This window comes from Magallana gigas, chromosome 2, assembly GCF_963853765.1.
Source record: "Magallana gigas chromosome 2, xbMagGiga1.1, whole genome shotgun sequence".
Lineage (NCBI taxonomy): Eukaryota > Metazoa > Mollusca > Bivalvia > Ostreida > Ostreidae > Magallana > Magallana gigas.
The window spans coordinates 33,327,008-33,348,499 of record NC_088854.1 but is presented as its reverse complement, the minus strand read 5'-3'; the positions used below and the strand labels follow the sequence as shown (position 1 = coordinate 33,348,499).

The following is a 21,492-nucleotide window of genomic DNA, read 5'->3' as shown; positions in this document are numbered from 1 at the left end:
AAAAAAAAGGCAAATAAGAGTTTCCCAAAATTTTCAAAATCCTAGGGGGGGGGGGGGGGGGGGTAGTATACAACTTCAATTTCAATCCTAATTTCCTTATTTTCATATCATTTTTTTACATCCTCCAAAAAATTGGGGGGGGGGGGCAACTCCATGATAAATCCCCCCTGCCCCCTCCCCTGATGCTACGTGCCTGTAACTTTAATATGATATATATTTTTTCATTTAGTAATACATTCTGTACTTTGACAATTAATTTACTGAATGTTACTTTAGACTATAGCGTCGATCCTTCCAATGGGAAATTCTATGCCAGCCTAATATTTCCGGGGTTGGGTGGGGATCTGAAGGAAAAGACTATACAGGAGGAAAAGTTTATGCTACATTAACGCCTGCCCCTATCCCTCACTCGATCACCAGCCGAGTCGGACTGTCCATAAAATTTTTCATGCTAGCTCTTTTTTTTTTATTTAAATAAACACAAAGATTTAGTATACTCGTAAAGTAAATTGACACTTTGCAAACAGTCGCCATGTCACGATGTCTTCTGTAACACTGTAAGCTCTGAAATCTTGTATGCACAAGCACGACCGAGTGAACGTTTGTCCGCAAAACTTTAATCAGACAGCAAAACTTCAATAGTTAAGGTGCCTCAACAAAGCTAGGAAGATATTTTCCATCTTTAATTCAAAACATGCATGTTGCAGTGTGTTTCCGTGCATTACTTTTGATAACTTTGTTCGGATCTGGTTCGTCCTCCTTGGAATGGACTTTACAATCTTTTCTGGGGCATTCACATAACCTATATTGTGACGACCTGACCACTAACATCACGGCACCGGAGATCGGCCATTGGATCCTTCCATCCGGGATACCGGCAGAGGCGGATGGTCACCATTATGAAATTGTCACCCGATTCAACATCCGCGGCTACATCCTGCGGGTTACTAACATCACACGGGAAATGAGCGGTGTTTACATTTGCGAAATCCGACGAGCAGACGGTGCCACGCGAACACGAGTTTTGCGCGGTTTGAATCTGTCTGGACCAAAATTCCACCACTGGTTGGACAAGTACACCAATAATTTCATACGAGGTGCCGTTGCTGCAGCGTGTTTGTTGGTCCCAATGCTGTCCGTGTGCTTTGTTCAAAAGTATCGCTATAGAGCAGAGGAAGAACTGGTTAATAGCAACGGCTCCCAAACGTCAGCAGCCTATGGAAACGAAGCTTTTGATGACATTGAAAAGAAATCTGACAATATTGATACTAGAATGTAATGTCCGTTTCAATGCAATTTTAAAGTGCCGTGCCATGAAAATGCATTAAATGTATATTATAAAATGAAATGCAAATTTAAAACTGCGATATTTCTTAAATATTAGGTAAATTCGTATCTGAGATTTTTTTTTTGGGGGGGGGGTGTAGAATGGGATATTTTATTGTTTTTACCATTTTTATTTGTAATGCAGCACAAACTACTTCTGATCTATTTAAGATATTTTTAATTTTATTTTGATCTCAGTGCATTTCAGTCGAAATGGGTTTTCCCCCTCTATTGTTACAACTGTTCGGTTTCTCTAACGAAATAAATTGCATGAATAACAGTTTATTTGTTTTAATACGTGGTACGCACAACTTATCAACATGAATATTTTATGGGTTTTGATAAAAAAAAAGAGGCAGTTTTGGAAGAACAAAGTTTATTAATTCTGCAACACTCACCTCTATTCCAAATCTATAGCATAATAAAAGGCAAAATTTAAAAGAAAAGGAGGGAAGGGATTCAAGGAAAGCACTCACTTTGCAAATCTTCAAAATCCTGTCAGTGATCCTTTGAAATGGAGGTTGGGGGTCGTATCTATCTTATCTATCTTAAGTTTCCCTATATAGGTGGCAGTTCGTTCTAAATTTATTTTTCTATTCGAATATTTATGAAATCACAATGAATTGGGAGGGGGAGGGAGGGGGCTTGCCCTCTGCCTTGCCCCCCCCCCCTTTCCGTTGCTCTAATATGGTCTGGACTGTGAAAGAATTAATAGATAATATGGAGACATTATATTCTTTATATTTGTAGGTATGAGGCAATCTGATCAAAATCAGATCTTTTGAACAAATTCGATGTAAAAATTGTAGCGACATCGAATTTGTCGGAGTGGATCTACATGTAAGATATGGTTTTAATCAGATTGTGTATGAGGTTGATAAAAGGCAAATACATGTACATATTCCCCTACCCCTGGGGATAATGATTTGTACAAACTTGAATCAACACTACATGAGGATGCTTTCATACAAGTTACAGCTTTTCTGGTCTAATGGTTTTCGAGAAGAGGATTTTTAAAGATTTTTCTTTATATATTCTCATGTAAAACTTGATCTCCCCATTGACGCCCCACCCTGTCCCCGGGGATGATGCTTTGAATAAACTTGAATCTACACTACCTTAAGATGCTTCAACATGAGTTCCAGCTTTTCTGGCAATATCGTTTTTTAGAAGATTTTTGAAAAATACCAACAATTATTTTTTTTATTATTCTAAATCATTATCTCTTCTTTAAAGAAAGTGTGACCATTTATTACAACAAACTTGAATCCTCTCCACCCATTGATGCCCTGTGTCAAGTTTTGTGGAAATCAACTCGGTGCTTCTGGAGAAAAAGATGAAAATGTGAAAAGTTTACGACGTCGCTCCGGCTCCGGTGAGCTAAAAAGATAACCAAAAAGATACCGCTTCATTCGGAATCGTTCCTCTATCACCCCGTTGATGAAGAGAAAAACGAACTTGTAATCATCAATCGAGATTTTTCGACGATGATCCAGGCAGTAGCTTTGGACAATTGATTGGTGCTTAAACTAGTACTTATTTTTAATTTCTATCTCGTCACGCTAAAAGGTTCCTGGTTTTGTCAATACAATTTAAGTTATTATATAAATGAATTAAAATATTGAGTTGTGTACGTTAGTGTTAAATTTTTTTTCATATTTATTTACGACATTGTAATTGAAAAAACCTCAATATTCGATGTTTAAAACTAATTATCTTACCGTGTTAAATAATACTGAATATAAAGATCCTATATTATATAATTAAAACTTTGACGTTATCTTTATTTCAAAAAATAGTCTGTCCAAAGATATCTTTAGCGCAAATTTTCATAAATTATTCGATATTTATAAATACCTCTTGATTCAGACGATGTTCATTCAATAGTATAAAAAAATCCAAAGATTTCCCTTTTGTAACGCCCCCTCTGGCTAGTCAGATTTCAATAAACGGCTAAAAATAGAAAGTCTACAGGGCTTTTGCATTGCATCAGCCATTTTTAAGCCCGGATGATAACGTTCAAAAACTGTGCGAGGTATTCCGACTGACTTCCGAATGGAGAAAAGATGTCAATATTACCCATTTTGAATCTCCGTAGGAAATCGGTTTTCATTCCTGTGAATTTTTACGAGGGAAAAAAAATTATCTTGGAAATTATCCTTTTCATCGATTTCAATTGCACTTCTTTTACAGGTATGTGTATTTTTATATAAAAAGAATCGTACAAATGCGTAGCATAAATACCTCGGGACAGACTACAGAAAAAATATTGGTTTTATTTTAATAACCCCCCCCCCCCTCCCCCCCCACCCACCCAAAAAAAAAAAATTCAATAATAAGTTTGTTTGAACGTTTATTTAACAATTAAATGAAGGAAAATGCACTCGGTTTGTAGAGCAGAGCCAATCCCTTTCAAGTACTTTCGGTACCTTGATTGTTTCCGTTTTACTGGTGGTCCGGATATGAAGGGACTAGTCAAGCATATAGCGAGGCGCGCACAGAGGCAAATAACGTTTTGCAATACCTCTGTTGTATATTTTACATAGACAGGCGTCAAAATGGTGAAACAGGTAGATTCAAAGGTAAGGCGATATTTATTTTACTGTTATTATAAGCATATTAAGCACGATGTTGTGAAGTTAAAATTATTCCAGAGCACTTGCCATGCCATGATTATGATACTGATAGGCTCGTCCCGCGATCCCGCGGTCCCGGTGGGTTACCGCACATGCACCTGAATTTTTATCAATTAGTCGCTCAAAAAGCCAAATATAAAAAAAATTTCTACTTTCTCTATGTATTTATATGTAGAGGAGGTCGAATTTTTTTTTATATTTGACTTATTGAGCGACTGATTGCTTAATAAAAATTCAAGTACCTGTGGTTACATAAACATTGCGTTGAAGGCAAACAGAAACCAAGGATTATATTTTTTTTAAAAGTCAATTTTACAAATATAAACATTTTCCGATTGCTAATATATTTTGAATATTTTGAATATGTTTTGTTTTACTATTATGTCATGTGTGTATTTGAGTTTGATGAATGCTTAGTATCACGATACCCCCCCCCCCCCCCCCCCCCCCACATAGAATGTTCTATTGTCAAAATGACGGATGTCCTAGATAGATTTAACGATAGAATTCGTCTCATATTATACCCGCTTCGTAGGAAATAAAAAAATTATATCACGCTGTATCTCGCCTAAATTTTCATATGGTTGGTCTCAAATACCTACAATGTTGCTCTTTTTATAATCCCATTTTACCACATTAACTGTTTTGGCAACGAAATCACTGACACTTTAAACATCACGTTTGAAAATTCGCTGTTTATGGTTTTCATTTTAATGATAAAATCCGAGACATTCAAAGTGCGATTTCTGACAAAATTGAAGCTGTATATATTAACAAAAAGCCTTGGTATATGGATATTTTGTGCATGTTCAAAAAGTTTGTAATGTATAAAAATGTGTTTTTTCCCTGCAGATTACTTTAAACAGACTTATAAAATTACCGCGAAGCAGATCTGCTTCGTGGCTGCTAAATTGCAAGTATATGGGATAAATTCTTACTATGACCTGAGCAAAGCCTGGTCACGGTAAGATTATTCTTTCTACCCTACCCCCAACCCGCCTTCTCCATCCTTGGTGGCAAAACTAGAACTAGGCCTATAGAAGATCAGCGAACTGCTTGATTAGTCGCTGTGTCTATGTTTTGTTATGGGAAGTCATATTACATGGGCATTATGTTAGATTTGTGAATTTTTAGAGGAAATTATATGAACGTTATTATTTATTATAATCAAGAAGATGAGGAAGGTATCATTATTTTGATGTTAATGTCTAAAGTGGAAACTGCAAAACAGCATTTTGGGTTTCTATTTTTATCTCTTTTTGTTAATTCTGTTATCAAATATAGTGTGTATGTCACTTAAACTTTTTCACTCTAGTTGCCAACGTTTTCATAAAAAATGAAAGCAAAACCAGTGGTTTTCCTACTAGTAATATCCTTTTTCGTTATTCTTAAATACGGTACATAATTACACATCCATATATATCAGAGTATGTTCTATATAGTGACATGCATAAATTGATACCACTGTACACATTGACTACTATAGGAGGATGAGTCATCAGCTTGTGTCTAATCTGTTAAAGCATGAAACAGTTTTAACAAAATCAAATGAAAGAAAATGAAATTGTATGGACTGTGGAATATGACTAACATTTTTGCTTTTGGGATGTTTTTTTGAAGGGATTATTAATTATGTAGAATATACTGTCAATACTGTTTAAGACGCCACCACTGGGAAACTTTGGAAGTGGCCACTTAAGCTCTTATTCCAGTTTGCCCCCCCCCCCCCCCCACTCAGAATAGGCCATTCAAACATGATAGTATCGAAATTCATCCATAGTTTTAATATACTGTAAATTCCGAGTTAAACACAAGGAATTAATTTCCGCATGAAATCGCGAGAAGCAATCATCACTGATTTTAAAATCTCACTTTTATTTATCAGACAGTTTCAAACTATAGGAAATAATAACCAAAAAATTGGTGATCACGATTTTATGTTCTTGCGATTTGATACAAAACCATGGAATTGCAGAATTAAGTACTCGCGTAAATTAAAGAATTTACAGTATTATGACTCATTATATATCTTTTTCAAACAACTTTGTAAGAAGACTCTTTATACATTTTAATCATGATATATATGTTGCTTATTAAAAAACAAAAATTGGAAACAAAGTAAAAGAATTAAATTTTAAATACATTATTTTGTTTGTATTAAAGTCATGACCGCTGTTATTGTAGTTTAGGTTAACACGAGTTGTGTTGGTTTCACTCAACCAAAAATATTTGATTACCATATTTTGCCAAATATGATGTGTACTTTTTTCTAGAATATTTCTTTTTAAGAAAGGGATGCATATGATACACAACAATGGATTTTTATTTTTTAGCAGGTTTTTCTTCCAGGTGAAGCACACGCTTTCATACTGAAATAACCTTTTTTGAAATGTGCACTTCTTCTGTTTGTTTAACGCAATATTTCAACTGGATGTAATCTTTCTTAAAGCGTTTAGTTGCAGAAAAATGATGTGCTTATAATCTGTTGATAGATAAAAAATTAGTTGATCATTATTTATGGCATTTGAAAATCAGCTTGAGCTGTTTATTCATTAAGCCCTGTCACTTACGGTATTATCGCAGACATTTGGGGCTTTGGGGCAATGAAATTATCAAAACCTGTATACCCTTGTTGTCTGCGATGGGTATCAATATTGAGCAGTTCAAAGATAACTATGAAGTAGATCTATAAATTCACATGATAAAAAAAACCCACTTGAAATGTTATGACAGAATTGGGATATATTGCGACCAAGTAGCCGCTGAGTAAAGTGTTAATAATATGATGGGTCAGGATTTGACTGGTCGCTGGTCGTGCAACACGAATGGCTGCTTATTCCAGGACAAATATGTAAGAAAAATCGTCAGGGGGTGGGGGGGTGGTGGAAATAAAACTGGCAGCTGGTCAGGAGTGGCTGTTGATTTCGGATGGCCGCTAAGACCATTTTGACCATATAATTATTTCATAGAGTACATCTTTTCTTTACAGTCTGAATTTGACAGCACCATCAAGGATAACAAGATGGTCGTAGTTGACTTCTTTGCTACTTGGTGTGGGCCCTGCAGAATGATTGCTCCAAAGATTGAGGTACAGCTTTTGAGAGTAGAAAGGATTGTATCTGTCTATATGTAGACCTGCCAACCTCGTTCAATAGAGAAAAAATTATTTATTTAGCCAGAGGTCCAGGGGCAACACAGTGAACATACCCTAAGCAGAAGAGAACACTTAAAAGACATACATAGTTGCTGGTCTCTAATAGATTAAATCTAGATCATGCACTAATTAAATACTTAGTCATTTATTATGTGTTGCAATGGCAAGTAATAAGAGAGCATGCGGTATGTGATCTTACTCACTTTTTCTTTCCTTTTATGACGAAAAAATTATAAAAAATACAGTTAAACCTTAGTCATATTCGTTGACAGGTCTGTTCATTTAAAGCTAGCCTAGCAGGTACATGTATTTAAGTTACAATTCAAACACTAATATTTTTGCATATGCCTGTTATGCCATTTTAAAAACTTTGAAGCATTTAAGCAATTCAATATTATTTTTAAGCATGTATGTGTGATATATAACAATATATGGTCTACCTAGCATGTACAAGCTATCTTTTAATATTTCAGGAAATGGAAAAGGAATATTCTGGTGTTGTTTTCATCAAGGTGGATGTAGATGAAAATGAGGTACGTACTTAATTTGGGTAGCTGCAGCTCTGTAGCTCCCAGTCTGATAAAATTTGGAAGGACGACCTGGCTGCTCCCAGTCTGAAAAAATCTGGAAGGACGACGTGGGACCTACAGTGCCACCCATTGAAAAAATGGTGTATTTATTGCGCAGAAAAACTTGTGCTAGTTTTGGAGTGATTAACCTTATTTATATTCTGCAAATTCTGTAAAAACAGTACCAATAAATTCTTCATGCAATTTACTACTGATATGTCTCTTTACTTGCCTCGGATAGTCTTTTAAACACCATCACCAGCCCCATAAATTAAAGTGGTGCAGTTTGTTTACATGTAAAAAATGGTGACTCTCAATCTTGATGTAAAGAACTGTATATGATATTGGTCAAATTGGCCCCCATAATTTGCAATTTTTAAAGTGTTTCAGATACATTAGATTGTTTAGTTAATTTTCAGAATAGTTGATATAAAATATATTTTTGGCCTATTTATTTGATTTTTTTGCACTCACTGGCAGTGTATGATGTCAAAAGTGACGCTATTTTTATAATTCAATCAAAATCAGTGAAAAATTGATGTTTTTCTAATCTTTTTTCGAGTGGGAAATACATATCGAGCGACGTTTTGAACAACAGCGAACTTTTAGTCACTTATAAGTATTCGATTGATACATCTTTGGTAAAAATATTTTAATTGTTCAAGCAATCGCTCAATGTTTTCATAATGAAGAAAAACTGCCTCAAAACAAGGTTTTTTATGCTAAAAATGCGAAAATGGCAGGTAAAGGTAAACTTTATGATGTCATATTTTTAAATTGTAGGTAAATAAATCAAAGTGAAAGTTAAGGAAAAACTTAATAAGTATATCTGTACAAAGAAAGCAAAGAACAAGAGTAAATTGACAATGTTCATATAAGGGGGCCATTTTAGGCTCAAACCATGTATAGTCCTTTAACATACTTGATATTTTTAGGTCGGTAGCATGTTTTGGAGAAAGTCTGGGGCAAGTGAAGAGACGAATTAATTATTCATAATTTACAATATTAGCAATGATGATCTTGGTAATATTTTAATTAAGAAAATGTGTTAAAAAAGATAGAAGGTATAACAATTTTACCCGAGTGTGATATGCATCCCAAATTTTTAATGGATTTCTGCCACAGAAAGTGTTTACTGAACACTAAACATGAATCTTTTGAAGACATACATGCATCCTACTGCTTCTCGGGCTGCCGGGCATATACAAATTTCCTACTGTATTATTGTGTTCTACTTTATAGGAAACTGCTGCCGCTTGTGAAATTTCAGCCATGCCAACATTCCATATTTACAAGGATGGAGCAAAGGTTTGTACTGTGCTGAATTTGAAGGCTCTAAACTATAGAGCATACTTGAGTGTATATACTGTTACCAATAAATGGCACCAAAATCTGTACTTTTTATACTGGTACTATCTAAATACTTTTGTTAGGCCATGTTCATTGTTTTTATTTTTTTAAAAGTCTGATGGCTAGGTGTCTTGGTTTTCAGAGTTGCCACATGGTGATACGTAAAAATTGGGTGTGAATTTATATTTACATCACACCCACTCCCCACCCACCCCTTCTCCAGAATATCAACTTATTTATATATTTAAGATGTAAAATGAGAAGTTGGTCTATAATGGTTCCAGTATATTTGTCAAGTGTGTTTGTTTTCAAAGAACTTAAATCATTTTTTCTCTTTTTCAGGTCGGGGAAGTTGTTGGAGCAAATGAAAAGGCAATTCGGGACGAGATTCAAAAAAATCAATAATCTAACTTAGAATTTACATGTTAATAATTGTAGACTAACATTAAGTAATGTCTCTCCCTTTATGTGTTTAATCAAATATCTGCTGCCTCTGCCATTTACTAGTAGACTGTGATAATTCGAAGTTCAGGTAGACCAATCTTGACTTTAGAAATATGTGTAAGTGGGTTGTACCAGTTTCAAAATTGATTACCATTATGGTTATGTTCTGTGTAAAATAAATCATGAAATGAAAAAAAACCCCAAACTATGTCTTAGAATTAATGTCAATGAGGAAAGGTTGTTGTATTTTATAAACAGCTCTGAGTTGTATCAAACTCATGAAATTTTCTTAATTAGAATTTTGAGAAAAAAAATTGTTCAACGAATATCTTTAGAATGGTGATGGTTGTTGTAATCAAATTTGCTTCCACTATACAGTATTGCACTTTGTGGCCTTTTTCATTCTGATATTCAATAAAACTCTGGACAATCACAAATCAGTTTCTTTTATCTGTGATTAATTTTAAAAGAAAAAGGGTTGTCAAGTAGAGTACACAATATTAAACTTTAACTCCACAACGAAGATTCAATTAAAAGTGGTTGAAATTAAAAAAAACATCAGGGATAGAAATATATACATGTTTTAAGGTTTCACAAAATCACTGGCAGTGCCAGAAATGGCTAATGAGCAGAGGTTAAAAAATTCACAACACTTTAGGATATAAGAGTATGGGGACGTAACTCCTCATCACTATCCAACCGAATCACATTTGACAAACTTTTCAGAAATAAAATACCTAGCTCAACCTCAAAGCCATTAAAAGCCACGTAGCCAGTGTCCTTTCTAATATAATTTATTTTAACAAATAAAATGTACAACGTAAAATAGTCATGTTGTATATTTTATTTCTTAAAATAAATCGTATTAGAAAGGACCCAAGGCACAAACTGAGACACATGCTTTTGAAATTAAAGATAGTGAAACTGTGGATCATCTTAGGACCCCAGTGATTCAGGAAGTCCTGTATTATGATATTCAATTAAGGATTATTAAATATATTGAAGAATTTTTAGCTCACTTGAGCTGAAGGCTCAAGTGAGCTTTCACCTGAGCAAAAAGCTTGGTGAGCTTTTCTAATCATATTTTGCTGTCGTCAGACTGTCTATCCGTCTAAACTTTTCACATTTTTAACATCTTCTCCAGAACCACTGGGCCAATTTCAACCAAACTTGGCACAAAGCCCCTTAAGCAAAGGGAATTCAAAATTATGAAAATTAAGGACCACACCGTTTTACAAGTGGAGAAAATTAGAAATTATTGAAAATTATTTTTGTGAACCATTTGGCCAGGAAAGTTGAAACCCACAATGGGGGGTGTGAATTTTATATAGGAATATTTAGAAAAACGTCTTTATTTAAAAAACCATCTCATAAACTAATCAGCCGGGAAGGGTGGGGTGAGGCCACAATCGGGGAAATCGGGGATTGAATTTTTACTTACGAATATTTAGAGAAAATCTTCTCAGAAAACCAATCAGTCAGGAAAGCTTAAACTTATGTCAGACACGTAGCATCAGGTGGTGGGGAGTGGCTGCCCCCCCCCCCCTTTTTCTGGGACCATGTAAAAATGAATTGAAAATAAGGAAATGAACAGTGAAATTAAAGTTTAAAGTATAGCTGCCCCCCCCCCCTCGATATGTGCCTACGTGCCTGTATGTGGAAGCATCCACAGGTAGTGTAGATTCAAAGTTGTGAAAATCATGACCCCGGGGGTAGGGTGGGGCCATAATGGGGGGGGGGGTGAATTTTTACTTAGGAATGTATAGAATAAATCTTCTCAGAAACTAATCATCCAGGAAAGCTGAAACGTATGGTGAAGCATCCTCGGGTACTGTAAATTTAAAGTTGTTTAATCATGACCCCCGGGAGTAGGGTGGGGCCACAATGGGGGGATGAATTTTAAGATAGGAATATATAGAGTAGATCTTTCAAATTCTTCTCAGAAACTAATCCAATTGTTGCTCAGGTGAGCGATGTTGCCTATGGGCCTCTTGTTAATAAATACATTAAGAAGTTCGAATCCTCCCAAGTTTGATAATTTTTTCTCAAGAATTAAGAATTAACGAGTGTAAAGTGGAGAGGCTGGTTTATTATTTTGCTCGTAGAAACAAATATAGTAATATTGAAAACCAACATCTGAAATTAACAGTTTTCCTCCGACTTCAACAAAGGAGAAACTGATACAATCCCGGACTAAAATTTTAGACCATGTGATGGCATGCCGTATCAGTCACTATTGGACTAAAAAAGTGAGAGATTTGCTCTTTAACCTTCAATTAGCTGCAAATGTGTAGCTCCCGGTCTGAAAAGATTCGGATGGACGACCAGGGTCCCAGGTCACCCATCCGAATTTTTCCGGATAGGGAGCTGCACTTCAGATTCAATGTTTTAGGGTCTCTTTCATGCTTTTTATCAATCGGAAATTCATACCAACAGCGTGGAAAACGGCGATTGTGTTTTCAAATCTACGAAAATGGAAAGAGAAAAAAGTGGAGAAAACTATCGTTTAGTCAGTGCAACAGCAGTGACAATAGCTGCAGATCTGTAGCTCTCTGGTTGAAACAAATTGGAGAATTTTTTTTCAACCTGAGAGCTACAGATCTGCAGCAACAGTGACATGCAAAATGCAGGAACAGAACATGTGCAGCAACATCAATATCGTGAGACAACTTGAATTTTGTATAACAGACGTTCTTAATTGTCAGAATCGGCTAGTTTAGGACTTAGCTTACAACATCAACTCAAAAGACGAGACGGTGTCATCTAATTACTAAACTTTCAAAAGCTTTTGACAAAGTACCTCATAAGCGTATTGAAACGAGAAAAAAAATCATTGGCTTGCATTTGTTTAAAGACGTCTTCGTAGGTCGGACTCGGTAAGTGTTTCTATAGGGCCGCGTTACAAATCTACATCCTTCGTCCAATCATGAGCCCTAGAGGGTAGTTCATGTACTATTGAGTCCAGTGATATTCCCGTCTTGTTTTACAATGACCCACCAGACTGTGTTTTAGCACAGGTGCTTGAGGACAGGATCGACACCCCCTTCCACCCCACCCCCAATATATAGACCCCCGGGACTATATTTTTCTTTTTTACTAAATTATCCTTTTATGACATATTTCTAATCTAATTTATTCATCCACTGCCAAAATTACATAAAACAAACATTTTTGAAAAAAATCAGACCCTCTCTTGTATTATATATTGAGAGGGTCTGATTTTTTAAAAATATTTGTTTTAGGTAATTTGGGGCAATGAATGTATAAATTAGATTAGAAATATGTCATAAAAGGATAATTTAATAAAAAAAATAATAAAGTCCCGGGGGGTCTATAATCTTGGGGTCCTCAAGCATCTGTGTTTTTTAGAGGGATCAGCAGCAAGGTCGTCTGCACTGAGATGATTGCGTCATCAATAGAGAGATATCTTATCAGGAAAGAGGAAGATGCCATTAAACTTTAAATATAAGAAACCTATAGAAGCTATACAATGGACTAATTTATTGAGTTCCAACCCCCTCCCCCCCCCCCCCAAAAAAAAAAGTCAAGTTCGTCATGTGACCAACAAGAGGAGGTGTGTAGAATATCCTGCCTACAACAGGCCCCTCCCTGATGCAATGTGCCTATAATAGTTAGGTCTAATTTTGCAAAAAAAAGTGTGTATGTGTGTGTGTGTGGGGGGGGGGGGGGGGGGGGGGCTATGGCCTATATCTGTCATAAAGATCAGTTCAATGTATATCAAAATATGAAAAGAAAAGAATCATCGGCACCCGACGCAATTTATTTTTCTAGTAACTTAATTTTTTTTTTATAAAAAATCGTATCTAATACACGTATTAATATGTTTCTTTCTCTAAAACTTCATTTGTACAGTTGCGGTGAAATAGTGGAGTTCATTAAACGATGAAGCCAGAGAAGCCATTTTATATAAGAATTTCAGTCCTATCGCCATTAATTACCATTTGAAGCTGTTCATGCAACATCATTTGATAGTTCAAACGCAAGATCCAGTCTTTCAGTATCGCCCAAAGATTAATCTCTTTTGAGAAGTGGACAGGTATATAAATATATGTATAGCCTTCACCCATATATTACATGGGTTTTTATTCTGTATTATAGTCACTGAAACATCTAGCACGGCAGAGACGCATGCTCTTGGTCTACTCAGGGACCTGGTCTACTCTATAAATGGCAAATGGCCTCTAAAGAAGGAAATGAAACACGTTAAAATCGACTTGCAAAAATAAAAGTTCATTCTAAGTAGTAGTAATTAATTCAATTATTGCGTCAAAAGTGATGGAGTCTGCATTTGTATTTTAGTCGGGATCGGTATTCAACTAAAGTCGAAAGTAAAAAATAAATTTCCTGTCGTGTTCCGTGCTGCGCCGCTGTTGTCCAAGAAACCGATCGAAGTTGATGCCTTATTAATATCGACTTAGAAACTAGGTATATAAAACCATGGGTAATACCAAACACAGCGTATTTATATTACAAATTTAAGGATCTAAAGAATTTTTTCATGGGCTCCATAAACTATGTATGGGTATTTTTTTTCTCCAGTGTATATTAAGTTTCCTCATCTATCAGAGACATATATTTATGTCGCTGTCTATATTAACGCAGAATTTGACGTGCATAGACGTGAAGTAAAAAAAAAGGATATATCTTTACTTTATATATGTCTCATTAGTAAAGAATGGACATGTACAGATCAAGAAACATATGCTGCAAAACCATACTTAAAATGTTATGCACAGCAAGCACAAATGTTAACAGTCTAACTAAAGCCAGCCCCTACTAATTCACTTCGTCGTCCTACAACGAAGTGAATTAGTAGGGGCTGGCTTTAGTCAGACTGAAATGTTAAATACAAGGTTTTAAGATTGAAGATTGTTTAAAGGACATTTTACGATATCACACTACTTTAGACAGGGTAAATTTGGTTGCTTAATGTGTGTCAACAAAATTAAGTGGCATTAAAACAGTTCACTTTCACTTTAATTCATCTTGCAGTTGATTTAGAAATGCAGACTCATAAGGTTTAAAAACTACACTTTATGGTATTGTGATTTAATATAACTCATATTTGCAAAAACGAAACTCATATGAGAAAAAGCAAATTGATACGTACTGATACATAATAATGCATCAGTTAAACTATAAGCTTGTGCAAAAATCATTTGACAACATTATGATGGACAATGTACTTTAGTTACATAGACTTGACTTAAGATCATGATCCATGTACATGCACTATATTTATTTATATCTACATTGTACAAAAAATGCTCAGAATGTATGCAGTTATATATTTTTAAGCAGAATATGAAACTTCAAAATTGTATATTTGTGTCATGGTGAGCTAAAATGTCTTTTTTTTCTCCTTAATAGGGATGGAGGAGAACTTTAGCAGGGCTGGTCGACAATGAGTAGTGTGTCTGATAATCAAAGCAACTGGGAGCAGCCTATAAGAAGTCCCAGCGTGTCTGACGAAATTCTCTACGAACTAGGATATTCCATCAGTCCCTCTACAGAAGAAGATGAAGCTGGGGATCATTTGACCACAGAGGCCACTGATCAAACTAAGTCAAACAAAGGTTTGATCATTAATGATAGTACATGCATTACCAGGCTTGATGTCAAGCATACTAAAGAGTCGGATAGTAATTCTAGACTGAGATCTGCTGAGGCCAATAAACAGAAAGAATACGAAGAGATTGATTTTCAGATCGGCATAGAGTCGGCAGGAACGACTTATCCTGGACATAAACTCAAAGACAAGAAGTATCTGAGGAAAATCAAGAAGAGGAAAAGACGAAAGAAGGGGACCACTTGTTCACCCATCAAACTTGAGGCCATTTGTAGGGAGATGTCTGGATTGGTGGTTTCTGAGGATGATGTTTCTGCAACTGAAACTTCACCAGAATCAGATCAGATTGATGGAGGACTATTGAGGAAGCAGCAGTCAGATGAAAGGAGTCCCAAAACCCCAAACCCTGAAAGGCTGACAACAAAGCAAGGTAGAGATAAAAGTATGGATGGAAAGCCTGAAGAGATTGAGCAGGACAAAAGTAAAAAAATCGACGGAGAGACAAATGATAGAGAGCAAAACTTGTCGAGTGATTGTTCAGCAGTTCGATCAGTTAATGCATGTACTGAAAATTCATACCTGGATAAATCCTTGGTAGTGGTAGAAGAACATGTTCCTAGTGAAAATGGGAATTCCAATATCTCCAATAATTGTACTTCTGATGATATTCAGTCCACATCTCCAGTGTGTTTAAAATTGGTCCAAGACAATGATGAAAACAGAGATTCTGGTGACTTGCAAGAGACAGTCAATTTGAACGACGATGAGATAATCCAGATTCCTGGTAAAGAGAAAGATACAGAGAACGGAAGCGCATTTCTAGGAAATGAAGACGTTTTGTCATCTGCTTCAAGAGAAGATAAAGAAAATTCTATTGAAAGCTCAAGAAATTTGTTTGAAACAATAACTAGTTTTGATAAGGACAACGGTGATAAAAATACAGAGAAAAGAAACAAATTTCAAGGAAGAGATGACATTTTGTCGTCTGCTTCAAAAGATGATGAAGAAGACCAAATTGAAAACTCAAGAAATTTGTTGGAGACTAGTGTTGATAAGAATGAGAGTGCCTGTAAGGAATTAAACTATGAAGATTTGTTCGGAAATATTAAACAGTGTTCTATAAAAGTCAGAAGACTTAGTGAAGAATCCATAGCTGTTTATTCAGGGGGGTTAACCCCCCAAAAAATGGCGGCAAAGCAATCATCAGAAATGATTCATACCTCTGGCCTTTCTTGCTCCCGAGATGAATTGGCATCCTCTTTAGAAAGTCCTCAGTTGGATCAGGAAAACACAGAAAAAGTCTCAGAAGAAGTTCTGAATGATAAACAGAAACCTTCTGGCAGTTCTCCTGAGAAGTTTGGAAGCATGATTATTATGAAGGCTTTGTCTGTTCGGGTGCGTCGCTTGAGTGGGGACACCATTGCAAGCTACACAAGTGGTGCAATATCACCACAAAAAGCACAATCTGAAAAGAGCGACAGCTTCAAATCTCCGACAAGTCCATTGAAATCTAAATCCATTAAGAAGAGATCTATGAGGCAGTCTTTTAATTCAGAATATAGTAGTATTTCATCAGAACCCAAAGTGAATAATTTTGTTAAGAAAACTGCTAAATGTGCAAAATTCAGTGCTATCAATCAATTGCAACTACGAGAAAAAGACAATGAATGTTCAAGGCCACTCAGATCTAGAGGAGAAGGAAGAGTGAAAGAGTCACCAGTAAAACAGAGAACATTAAGAACTCGGATGCATGAAACTGTCAGTGAAGTTAATTTTAGACATAAGTCAAATCCAAGGAATGCTAGAATAAAAGTGGACAAGGTGGGCAGTGGAGATAAGTCTCTATATTCACAAGTACCAGAAAAAGTACATAGAATTTGTACCAGCAATCTGTCTACTCAGTTAAAACAATGCACCATTAGCCTACAGAAAATTGATTGTGATGAGTCATTTACAAAAGTTATAGAAAATCAAAGATCGGATAGTGGCAAGAAAATTAGTGGATCAGATATTTTCAAAATCCCCTTGGCACCTAAATTATACCAAGACATGCAAAGATCAGGTAGAAATTCCAGAAGGAATGCAAGTTCTTCATCAGCAGGAAGGCCAAGAAGGGAAGCAAAACAGTCTCTTGAAACAATGAGTGAAGTTAACACTCGTGACAAGTCTGTAAGTTTTCATTCCTGGCAGGAAAAATTCATGAAATCAATGAATAAACCTTTATGTTCCAGTAGTTCTTCTGAAAAAGTCAGAAAAGATGCATGTTACTCATCAGAGTCAAAAAGAGGGTCATTGAGAGAAAGGAAGTTAAATGGAGGTTGTCATGAAAATGTCAGCTTAGAGATAGCTGGTCATAAGACAGAGAGAAAAAAGAGAAGGAATGGAAGTAGTTGTCATGAAGCTTTGAAATCCAGTCAGTCATCACCCATAAAACTCTGTAGTGTACGTGTTCGAAGGTTAAGTGGCGATACTATTGCAAGTTACATAAATAAAACGCCAGGAATGTTCGACAACATCGTGAAAAACCTGACCAGAAGGTCTGAACAGAATTCAGTCTTAAAGACCGAGAATCAGAGAAGAGAAGAATTAAACAGTGTGTCAGATTTTCGTGTTCCCTCACTACCTCCAAGAAAAAGGAGGAAAAGTGGAGACTCCTTGTCTAGTTTGTCCAAGTGGAGCACAAGAAGACAAACTCTGAAGACTACTAGAACTAACTCCAGAAAAAGTCAGAAAAGAAAATGGATAGACCAGGGGAGTGAGGATAGTGAGTCTTCTATACGACCATGCAGTGTAAAGTTGTCACGGTTAGATCCAGACTCTGTATCACACTGCGGACACAACTGGATGCATAGTGGGGTGGCCAACATGCCCAATCAGATTCACAATCCTGCCTTAAATGTTAGCAACTTGGACAAAGTTGTTGATGATGAGTTGTACTGTCTACGAAGGTTCTTACAAGTTCCACCATTGGCTGAATCAAAAGTTGCAGGAGATACCAGCAATGTGGCAGAGAAACAAGAACTTCCAAAACTAAAGGCATGCTCAGTCATATTAAAAAGAATAACCAGAAAACAAAACTTGGAGCCGGTGAATATTAAAAAGGTGATCGCGAAACAGCTAGCAGATAATGTAGAATTTTCTTCCGGAAGTGGATCAGATCATGAAGTGGAGGAGGAATCCATGAACATAAACAAGCTTCTCTTTGCTCTTAAAGACCCTGCCAATGGGAGAGAAGATGGTGTAAGTAAAGAAGTACAAAAGGATATGGCGTCCACAGAAAAACCTGAGGATCAGGACAGTGAAACATCAACAAAGACTGAAGAAGTTGATATGAGGAAAAACGGGGAGAATACTTCTAAAGGCTGTGCTACACCTGAGACAGATGAAGTTCTACAGAATATTCATTCTCCATGCAGTGGTAAAGGCAATGGAGAACAAGATAAAGAAAATACACCAGATGAAGGAGGATCCTCAGAAGGATGCAGATCAGAGCCAGATGTGGGGTTGAATTCTTTTTTTGTTACAGAAAATACTACTGAAGAATCGGTCCAGCATGGATGCGAAACTGAGCCCCATGCAGTCAGTGGAGACCAAAATACATCTGCTGAGACATCAGGTGAGGAACAGAAAGCTATGAATGAAGTTACACAAAATCTTCTGCTGCTGCAGAATAAGCACCAAAGCAGAAAGCCTGAGTCGGACATCTGGAGTGATAACCTTCCTGATATTGAAATGGATGAGTCTTCTGCCATGGAGGAAACACAGCAACACACAAGTAGCAAAGACTACCTCAAGAGCTTGTCCTGTGTTAGTGTGTACTCTGACACCAACACATCTTCACACCACGATGATGGAGAACGGACCAGTAAAACAAGGATTGAACTCTGTAAAGACTACTTCCAGATCTCAAATACAACAAAAAGTTGTAGTGTCAAGTTGCAGAGAATTGATGTAAGGCTCAATTTATGAGCTCAACTGTTTTTGTGGTGATGCAGTTTTTATTCATGTAATTTGAAGTGTGTGAAAGAAACATGTTATGTACTTATCGTTAAGTGTTGACTTGTTCAAAGGATCTAGGAGTGTATTGATGCAATGCTATAAAATTGTTGTCTATTAAAGCGAGGAAAAAAATAGTTCCTTTTACATATACATGTTCATGTAATGATCATGACCACTTCTATTACATGTAAATTAATGCAGCAATGAAGAAATAGTTGTTTTGTATTTAGAACTTTTTGCAGATGTGTCCAAACCATGTACCATTCATTCGTTGGGAAAAAGTGAGAAATCATGTCTCTTATGTATTTTAGCAAGTGTAACGTTGATATAAAAATCATCATGCATTAGAACATTGATTCATGAAAACTCTGCAAAATGTTAACAATTTTTGGTTTATACTTAAATCATTATTGAAGATCTTTAAATGTTTTCATTTGTTTTTAGTTTTTCCCAGATTGTCTTGAATGTTGTCAATTATTTTTTGTTTTTTTTTAAGATTTTTTTCTTAACTGGAAATTTGTTAAAATTTTTCCCAAGTTTATTTTGTTTTTTTTTTTATATTTTCATCTTCATGTTTTTTACTTATATTTCATATCGTGCCATTTCTTTTATTGGAACGCCAGTATTGGTACTATTAAATGTTTGTTGTGTAGCGGGCTAGCAGCCATGTATTGTGCAATCCAGAAGTGAGTCAAGACCATCCAAAACAAACCCATCCAAGTTTATGTTTATATTTTTATTAATATCAACTTATTGATTTGCAATAACACATAGGCCTCTGTAAAACCAGTTACAAGCGCTGTTTGAATTGCCTAAAATGATTTCATTTAAACGAATTTTTAACAAGTTGAAAATTTTTAGTATTCAGGCAGGTCGACTAGAGACCCGAGTTATCTTTCTTTTTATATGAGGAAGTGTGTTCGTTCCTGCTCCCGTGCTCTATACAGCAATTTGTGGATTGCATTTTGATGGATTTATTATTTTTTATTTCAGTTGTTTTCAGATAGGTGCTGCTATACTTTGTGTGATAATCTGAAAACTTGTTAATGTTTCTCATTTTCAGTTATGTTATTTCTCACTAGTATTTTGTTTTTTAATGTTTTTAGAATGATTAAATGATACAAAGTATAATTTTAATAGGTCAACATTTGAAGAAAAATGAGAATATATGTATATTTAAGTGTAATTGCTTGTTTCAGTTTACTTTCTCATTAAAATATGGCATCTGTGAATTTTTGAAGATTTTTTTTTATTGACCAACATGTGAACATGTATTTTTAAAGATATTTACCAGAATCCACTGGATAGAATATAAAATGATTTGCTGGCTGGTTTTTTAAAGTGTAAGCTGCACGTCTGTAGCTCTAGGCCGGTTCGTAAAATTTGGATGGACGACCACGAAAATACAGTTCCGTATGTGTCAAAAAATTGAAATTTACGGCGCTTTTTTAAAAAATGCGCTCGTTTGGGCTTTCCTCTGCTACAGACTTGCAGCTACCAGTGTTGAAGCTTACATTTTATCTTTCTCGCATTATCACCATACTTGCCAACCTCCAACATGTAAAAATCTGGTCATGACCAGATTTGGAAAGTAAAAAATCTGGTCATAGCGCGTAACGACATTCACGACATATTTATCATGCATTTCAAAGGTATATACAATAGAAATATGTGTTAAAACTTATGTGTAATACTTTATTGCAAAGAAGCATTTTAACTAACAGTTGCTGATTTTGAATTTTGTAAGGTGATCTGACACAGAAAATAGTAGGTTGTGTTCAGCTGAAAAAAAAAATGCAAAAAGAGTTTCTGCTACGTTAACCTTGCTTTTTAACTCTGTAAATGATGGCATGAAAGTTGTAAGTGACTTGGAATTAAGACTTTTGTGTATTAAAAAGCATTCTATATAATGTTTAGTCAGATCATTTTGGGCACAAAATCCAATAATCAAATGTGCGTTACTTAGAACGCAAAAGCCTCGTTTTGTACTCGATTACTTTGTTTTACGTATGGGAATTCATTTTTCCAGATACGTTGATAGGTACAAAAATATCGTTTTCTTTTTGTTGGTTTTGATTCCGCTGGCCCCGATGAAGACCTTTTCTTATTGGAAGCCATCACACTTAATGATTTAAACCTTCGCTTAGTTAAAACAACTCACGATAATAATTACACTTAATGTGTCTGTTATAGCCATCGGCATTGTTTACGTGTTACGTAAATCCAAGATCAGCTTAGGTTCATAACTGGAAGTCAAACGCGCAACGTAATTTATGAACCAAATCCGGAAATCGGGAGATTTTCGGGTTGTTCGACAAAAATCGGGTGAAAAGCATGACCCGCCGGGTCATAAAAAATAATCGGGTGAAGGGTTGAAAAATCGGGTGTGACCCGACGAAATCGGGTCAGTTGGCAAGTATGATT

At 35.8% G+C, this 21,492-nt stretch overlaps 2 protein-coding genes across 2 annotated transcripts; both read left to right on the top strand.

Annotated features, from left to right (window-relative positions):
• Window positions 1-3,792: 3,792 nt before the first annotated feature.
• On the top strand, window positions 3,793-9,916 carry LOC105346082 (uncharacterized). The gene is made up of 5 exons (XM_011454541.4): window positions 3,793-3,908; window positions 6,952-7,050; window positions 7,590-7,649; window positions 8,928-8,993; window positions 9,378-9,916. The coding sequence occupies exons 1-5, from the start codon at window positions 3,885-3,887 to the stop codon at window positions 9,438-9,440; spliced, it is 312 nt and encodes a 103-aa protein (XP_011452843.3). The 5' UTR covers window positions 3,793-3,884; the 3' UTR covers window positions 9,441-9,916.
• A 3,871-nt stretch (window positions 9,917-13,787) lies between these two features.
• Window positions 13,788-20,300, top strand: LOC105346083 (myb-like protein X). The gene is made up of 2 exons (XM_011454542.4): window positions 13,788-13,925; window positions 14,871-20,300. Exon 2 carries the CDS (start codon window positions 14,905-14,907, stop codon window positions 19,036-19,038), a length of 4,134 nt encoding a protein of 1,377 aa, XP_011452844.3. The 5' UTR covers window positions 13,788-13,925; window positions 14,871-14,904; the 3' UTR covers window positions 19,039-20,300.
• The last annotated feature ends 1,192 nt before the right edge of the window (window positions 20,301-21,492 follow it).

Coding starts and splice junctions, on each gene's coding strand:
- LOC105346082 (XM_011454541.4), top strand. CDS start 3,885: ATGGTGAAACAGGTAGATTCAAAG. Junction 3,909..6,951: donor TGAAACAGGTAGATTCAAAG/GTAAGGCGATAT, acceptor TTTTCTTTACAG/TCTGAATTTGACAGCACCAT. Junction 7,650..8,927: donor TGGATGTAGATGAAAATGAG/GTACGTACTTAA, acceptor TCTACTTTATAG/GAAACTGCTGCCGCTTGTGA.
- LOC105346083 (XM_011454542.4), top strand. CDS start 14,905: ATGAGTAGTGTGTCTGATAATCAAAGCAACTGGGAGCAGCCTATAAGA.